At 40.0% G+C, this 8170-nt stretch overlaps 1 protein-coding gene across 1 annotated transcript in view; it reads right to left on the reverse strand.

Moving 5' to 3' along the window:
• Positions 1-8170, reverse strand: part of EXOC5 (exocyst complex component 5) — a gene marked incomplete in the record, with an annotated part of 1512951 nt that overhangs the window by 1169730 nt on the left and 335051 nt on the right. Inside the window, 2 exon segments of the mRNA XM_044074439.1 lie at positions 4614-4723; positions 6002-6030. Of these exon segments, the coding sequence (XP_043930374.1) occupies positions 4614-4723; positions 6002-6030 (139 nt within the window).

The following is an 8170-nucleotide window of genomic DNA, read 5'->3' on the forward strand; positions in this document are numbered from 1 at the left end:
CCTGAAGTAAGCTATCACTGGAGCCAGAACCTTTGTGAACACTCTGGGCGCAGTAGATAAGCCAAAGGGCAATGCAGAGAACTGATAATGAGAATTTCCAGTTCGAAACCGCAGATATTTCCTGCAAGTTAGCCTTATAGGCACATGAAGGTAAGCTTCTTTGAGATCTAAAGTTACCATCCAGTGATCTTTGCCCAGCAGAGGTAAAAGCTGTTGTAACGTCAACATCTTGAACTTGGGAATGTCCAGATAAGTGTTGAGGATAGATAAATCCAAAATTGGTCTCCACGTGTTCCCTTCTTTGGTACAAGGAACAGGCGAGAATAAAATCCTAGGCCCCTTTCTGATACAGGGACTGGCTGAATGGCCCCTATGTGAAGTAACTGTAAAACTTGCTTGTGAGCCTCTTTCCGTTGTTGAGGAGGAGCGTCTGGCATGCCTTTGAAAGGGGCATTGTATGGAAATAAAATCTGTAACCTTGGTGAATGATATCCAACACCCATTTGTCTTGAGTAATTAAATCCCAATTTTCTTTGAAAAGAGACAGTCTTCCTCCCAAAGGAGCTGCCAAGCGTGAATCTGCTGGCAGCTGAAAAACAGGTCATTGGGTCTGTTTACGAAAGGACTGACCCCTGCCCTCACCAGAAGTCTGAGCAGGTGAACTCCTGTTCTAGGCCTAAAAGAACCTTGAGCCCTGCCCCTACCACGTCTAGACCTACCCCTAGACTGAGAATCATAAGCAGGATATGTCCACCCCTTAGCAGGCCAATTTCTACTAAACTTGGTGGCTGCACCTGCAAAAATCTTTAACAGTTTGCATAGACTTAGCTTTGTCCTCCATTTTCTTTAAAACTGCTTCCACAGGCGAACCAAACAACACATCAGACTGTAAAGGAGCATCCAAAATCCTTGTCTTAACATGCTCAGCTAAATTCTGATCCTTCAACCAGGCATGCCTGCGAAGAACAGAACTGGTAGCAGCCACCCTCGAGGAGGCCTGTACAGCATCAAAACCACATTGCAAAGAATGCTTACCCACTTGTTCAGACACATGAACCAAATCCAGCAACTCTTTACACTCAATACCTTCCGCCAAAGCATCCACCTTAGATTTCAATTGTGAAAGGAGATAATTCTGATATTTTAGCATGTGAAACTGACAATTCAAAGCTCTCATGGCTAGAGTGGAAGAAGTATACACTTTCTTTCCCCACCTATCCAAAGCCCGTGCCTCTATCAGTGGGAACAGGATTTTTAACCACAGAAGCCTTTACACCCTTAGGCCCTTGAGAAATAGTTTCTGGGTCCGCCCTAGGACTCTTAAACAAATATTTATGAGCTTCGGGCACCCTATAATACCTATCAGGCTTAACAGGAGCAGGAGGCAAAGAGTCAGGGTTCAGGAAGCCTCTGCAAAACATCTTCCACCACATTCAACACAGGAGGAATAGCTAAAGGCCTATGCTGGGGTAAAACAAGAACTCCCTAAGCCTTTTCCTGGAGTCAGAGTAATCCTGGCCTTCCCATTTAAAGTGCTCCCTCATGGAATGCAAAGTCTCTGAAAATGAGAAATCCTCAGGTGGAGAAGCTGTAGGAGTGGAATCATCCACATCAGAATCAGAATAAGTAGGATACTCCTGCATATCTTCCACAGAAGATTCTGAAGCCTCTGAACACTGTTCAAAACTATCAAACTCGGTTCCACCCTAGGCCTCTTATCAGGCGGGGCATAGAACCCCTAATCATAGTAATCAAATCTTCTGCCATTTTAAGCATATGTTTCTTAGGTACAGAACCGAAATGCTAGGAGAAGCCCCCACTGAAGCTGAAGTAGGCCTACCTCTCAAAGAAGTTTTGGCAACAGAAGGAGAGGCCCTAACTACCTTGGGAAGAGAGGGAAGAACAGTCACCTGAGGAGCCCCTCAGCCTGGCCTACCTCCTGAGAAGGCACATCCTGTAAGAGTATAGTTTCTGCCTGGGACTCCATGGAAACTCCTGGCAAAACCTCCGGCTCCACTGAGCCTTCTAAAGAACCGGCGTCCGGGACTGCCGGTTCCTCCACCCTAGGCTTCACTGTTTTATCCTTGCGCTTCTTGGAGCGGGCGCCGGAGCATCCGGCGGCATTTTATAATTGCAACGCTTCCCAAACACTAACCTGGCACAGTCTAACCTCCTCTTAATAGTGCGTTTGTTAAACCTAGCACAAGAGCGGCAACCAACAACGTCGTGCTCAGGCCCTAAACAAGGTATACACAAGGTATGATAATCCCTATGAGGTATCTGTTTCCCACAAGAAATACAGTTATTCACTTTTCTGACATCCGGTAAAATACTGAGGCAAGAAAAACTAAAATGTTCCCCACGCGTACTTAGCCAACTCTGTTTCGGTCTGAAACTCCGGTTTCGGAAATATTTCAGTACGCCAACCTGCACTCGCAAAACTGCTTCTGCATCGGACCATGCGGCAAAAAAGACTGAGGATATGACGTCGGTCATGCGCATTAGTACCCTGACGTACTGACGTCAGTCTAATGCGCCCTGACCGACGTCAGCCTTATACTCTGGTATTCGGGCCGACTGGACGCGGACTATACCCAATAGTCAGGACTGCAGCAATGGAAGACGAAGAACATCATGCACCATTTTCCCATAACAACCAATACTCTTCCTATCCTTATCAGAAAGAATATGATGGGAATTAACTAAATGTTTAGCAATAGGAATAACTAAAACTATAACTGCTGGACCAAGTTTGGGAAGAGTGTATAAAAACTTAAGAGACTGAGGAACGTTATACATTCTATCTGCCTTTTTAGGGGCAGCAGGATAGCTATCATGAAAAATACAGACAGAAACACACACACACCAACGCTGACAGAAATGGTGAAGGTTCAAGAAATTCCGTCTATAACAGCTCATAAAATTTCCTGTGGGAGTGAGAAACCTCAATGTACTCCCACTGAGAATACTGACATATTCTGGAAAATCATTTCAAAAAGAGAGGAACCCAAAAGGGAGAAACAGACATGGAGCTGTCCTACAAGTCTGAATACAAAAACTGAGACAAAAACCTGCATCTGCACCTTCATCTTCTTGTCCAGATTCAAAATTTTGAATCTCTTCAGGAAATGAGGTATCCTTTTTTTCTTTTACCAAAAAGCAATAAATAAAAAGGATCAAAAGTCTGATGAGCCAGACCCACGAAACTACCCCTGTTTAAGAAATTTGAGGAGAAGTCGACACATACTTAGATTTCTTTTTTTGACAGAAAAAATGGAGCCAACAGTGTTATACACGTCAGGAGTGGCTTTTCCCCAGGGATGAGCACAGCATCATGACAAAACAGGGAAGCCTTCCCTGTTCATTCTCTCAGGACCAACAATAGTGTCTCTACCTTGCCCACTGAAGGGACCTCAATAGCCACAGTGGACATGGCTAACACCCCCGGTCCATAGTGGCTACAGATGTTACACCAGAGGGATCTGGGGTAAAACATAAGTGGTGTGAAGTACAGCAAATGCTCATAACAGAATCATCCACCTGCAGCTGAAGCAAACTGCTTGCCTGTTGTAGCTTTTGCTTAACTTTTTCTTTATGTGGCTGGAAGAAGGAACGACCTTGGGACTGATGATGTCACTTTAACAGGGGAAAACAAGCAGCAAAATCATTTTAAAAGTCACTTTTTCAAACAAAAACACAGTAAAAAGCACTTTAAAACACATGCCAACCCCAAAAAGTAAGATAAACAATTTCTCCATTGAAAAACATTTTTTAAATACTTTACAAACTTTTAAACTGACACGAAAAAATAGCGCTCTTGTTTAAAAATACAATACAGTCTCAGAACAATCTGTTACAACACAAGCACCTAGCTTTAAACAACTATCCTGAAGAGGACAGTACTAATAATCAACAAAAGTAACTGAATGGAATAATTTTCCCCCAAAGAGAAAATATCTGCCCAGCAAAGGCACACCACAAGCCGACCGCTGATCCTCAAAAAGCTTCACAGGAACATACTCTTTGCCAACACAAAGCTCTGAAGGGCTTGGCACCCAAACTTCTCTTAGTTAGCTCATCTTGAGTTGCCCGACAGTTTGGGCACATAGAAGGTGCCCTGAAGCATTGGAATCTGGCCTGCTGTTATACCCTTGGCAGAATATAACCCATATAACTAAGGCTACTTCACCAGTGATCACTATGATGAAAATCTAAAATTAGGTACTAATATGAACAATAGACTATACAAATGACTGTGTGTTAAAATGTGATGAATCAAGCTTCATAAGACATTTATTTTAAAAGTTTCATAAGACATTTATGAGAATAAAATGTAATCTTCGACTTATGATTTTTTATTATAAAATTATGTAATATTGTTCAAGATAAGATGGAATGTAAAAGTGTACTGCATTCTTCTGTTACCAGACAGAGTTCAAAAATCCTACCTCCTTCTACATATATGTACTGTAATAAATTTCCCTCTGCAAAGCCTTAAAAAAAATCTCAATCTGATTTTAAGTTATGGTTAAATTAATGCACTCCTAAAAATTTTCTCAATGAGTTTACAACTGCAATCTGACAACAGTAGTCTGTTAAAGTTTTCCAATTACCTTAAAATGAAGCAAAACTGCTGCTACTTCTCGCATTCGAGACATCTCTCCCTTCTTTTGGGCACTAGTGAATTCCTGAATCAACTGGCACTCTAAGTTATGATATTTACCTGTAAAAAGAAAGCAGTATATAAAGCATGACCACCCATGATCAAAAGAATGTATTATCTTAACAAGTTGTGCTAATCACAGAACATTCTTGTATAATAACGTAGGAAGTTCTTTCTGGCAAGTTAACAGAAGTTCAAAAGCTTCTGTTCCAAGCCCAAGGTATCAAAGGCACGAGTATATGCTATGTCAAATGGCAAAATAATAAATGGATGTAAACAAAGGCACCTTGCCTAAGATGACTATCATGTCACCTGGTTTCTCTAAACACCAGTCAAAGTACTTGTACAAAAACGTTGCATGCAGGCTCCATAAAGAATGCAAAGTGAAATAGGCAGTTCAGTCTCAGCACTCACTCTGGATACCCACCTCCCTGCAACAAGGATGACATCTGTCCATTAACTAAGCTGGAGTACTTGGGTTTTCTCAGAAGCAAAGACCAGAAATGTCTACTACTGCTTTGTGTATGGTGTTGCTGCTGGTGGTGGGGTTAACACATCCACTCTAATAATTCTTATGCAAGCTGGGGAGAAACTTCTGGTGAGCAAAAGAATGCCCACAAGGGAATAAAAAAGGATGAAAACAGAAGTAACAGTAGATCTGAAATGGCAACACCAATCATTATGTCTGTGTTAAACCTCTAGAAGTGAAAACCCAATGTTATCACATCTGCATATTATCCATTTTCTCTCCAATCCCTACTTTACTCAGTTCAGGTTTGTGAGGGAGCTAGAGCCTCTTTACTCAATGGGCACAAGGCAGGAATACTAACCTTGGGCACAATTCCGGTCAACTGCACAACTTGCACACCAACATGTGCACCACACACACAACTACAAACCATTTGGAAAATCATATATTCACTTACAGCATTTCCTTGGGATAGAGGTAAAAACCCATGCACCCAGTCAAAAAACATTCACAGGGAGGACATGAAGACATGGTAGACTCTGCATAAAAAGGCATCAAAAATTGGAGAATCAATTGGTGTGAGGCAACAATGCTAACCACTGCACCATTAAAAATAAAAATCAAAGAATGACAGTGTCTTTAGGTATAGAGGCAACTGCCCATTAAATATCCAGAGCCAAGGACCTGAAATCATCAAAGCTACTCAGGACAAGGTATTGGGAGAGGGGAAAAGGAACTAATTAAATATAAGTAAATCTGAATTTATTCTGTAGTCTGTCCATAAAGTTTACCAAAACAGAAATTAAAATAATAGAACACAAAATAACACATATGCAAACAGTAAAGGAAAATAAACCAAAGACACTTACTTGCAATTTTGGACTTGACTTCAGCAAACCTACAGATAAAGTCATAAAAAATATTATGTCTGCACTAAGCTATTAAAAATTGCAGCACGTATATGGACAATTTTAAAAGTTAAAGTAGTATCAAGCACACAATTCAAAACAAATTTACCTGTATTAACAAATAACAGATTTGAACTCAATGTATCAGTTAACTAGTAAGAAGACCCTCTCTCTTATGTTAACTATTAGAATTTTCTCTTCTGATATTCCTAACTCAGCAAAATACTAAATATCTTTAATGCCTCGACTCAGGCATGCATACATCTTCCAATGGGCACATCTTGATGTCACAAACCAGTCTAGGAAGATGTCCTTCATCCTTGTGATCCATCATCTGAGACCAGGGAATAAGTGAGCACAAAATGAAAGACAGACAAATGCACAAAAAACAAACAAGAAACATATAAAACATGCTTTTCTAGCTTTCAGTAAAAATATATAGAGATAATGCATACAGGAGGACCACCAAGCATTAACAATGGGAGAGCAATAAACCACCACTGAAAAAGGCCTTTTAACAGATCAAATGACAGGGCCAATATGAATCTTTTATATTGGACTGAAGGCCTCTGCAGTGAGAAACTGACGGAAGACTCCCAAACATTGATAAGTATCTCACATTGGAAGACTGTGGCTGGAGGAAGGGCAAGAGATCTAAAACATCATCTCTCAAAACACCAAGATGCCTAGTGTAGTCCACTTCATGGAATCACAATCCAAGCAAGAATGCCTATCTTACATGTAGAAACCAAATTAGGACAGCCAGCAACAGCACTAAGTCTATACACTTGAGACAAAAAAAGAGGCAAAACAAGTCATCTTCTCTAGCAAACGTAAACATTTTTGGAAAGAAATAAAGTACCTGATGGGGCACATTACAAATTCCACTCAAACTATCAATGAAACGCCCTATAATCAAAAGCACAACTTCACAGAAGCCTACAGGTTCCTCTTACCCTCTACAAAACAAAAAATTAAATGACTACCACATGACTAGACCAGCAATTTTTCCTTGCAGCTATACACACAGTTAATTATTCGGCAACCTTTCATTTTCCCAATTTGCTATCTAAGTAACCAAAGCTCTTTTAATAGCTTAAATCCTTCATCTGCCATGAACAGCAAGTTTCATCCTACTTTTCTTACAAATTCAGCTGAAAAAAAACCTGCTAAACCCCTATGGACATGTTTAACTTGGCCCTCACATTTGGAAAAGCACAACCTGTCTTCAAACACTACATTATTCGACTCTCAAAAGTGCTCTCTCTCTCTCTCTCTCTCATTGAATTCAGTGACTTAAGACTTATTTCAAATTTGTGTCCTATTGAAAAAAACCTTTGAAAAACGGTTGTTCAAGCAGTCATTTGATCACACAGATAAGACCTAGTTCTGACCACCAACATGGCTTTCAAAACACCTTCAGCACTACAACTGCCTTACTGATTATAAAGGACCAAATTACTGTAATATCAGTGAAGGCTCACTACCACCTGAGTGTCTGCAAACATGGCCAAAGCATTTGATACCATTAACATATTACTCATCAAATTACTAATAGTTTAATTTTGGAAAACACAATCAAATTGGTTACGAGAATAAAGGCAGAACTTAAGTTAATATCAATAACTATCACAAGATGGAGTCTCTGAAAGCTTTGTCTTAGGTCCCATTTTTTCTCTTTGTTAATTATTTTACTTCTGACCTACCCTCTCTTGATGTTACCAAGTAAGCAAATTACATACTGCTCCTGGAATCTGGTAAATCATATTCAGTTGCATAAGCAAACTTATAAAAAAGCTTCACAGATCTCGGTCTATGGTCTCCCTCCAGCAGACTACTAATCAAACCAACTAAACTAATGTCATGTTATTTTTCACAACACAGAAATTAGCAAACCTACCATCCCTGCTTATTAAAGACACCGAGAAGAATGCCATCCTTATTGTTATTGAATATAAGTACTTGGATCACAGTCTTGCTCCTTTACTTAAAATTATCCATTTTGACAACATAACAAGTAAAGCTATATCCCAACAAAAATTAGAATACAAGAAAAATTTTTTAAAAATGAAAAATTTTTTTATCCCCCCGCCCCTTTTTAAAAAAAAAGGAAACTTTTTTTTGCTTTTT

Source organism: Protopterus annectens, chromosome 6.part0 (genome assembly GCF_019279795.1).
Source record: "Protopterus annectens isolate FY-2018-M chromosome 6.part0, PAN1.0, whole genome shotgun sequence".
In the NCBI taxonomy this organism is placed as follows: domain Eukaryota; kingdom Metazoa; phylum Chordata; order Ceratodontiformes; family Protopteridae; genus Protopterus; species Protopterus annectens.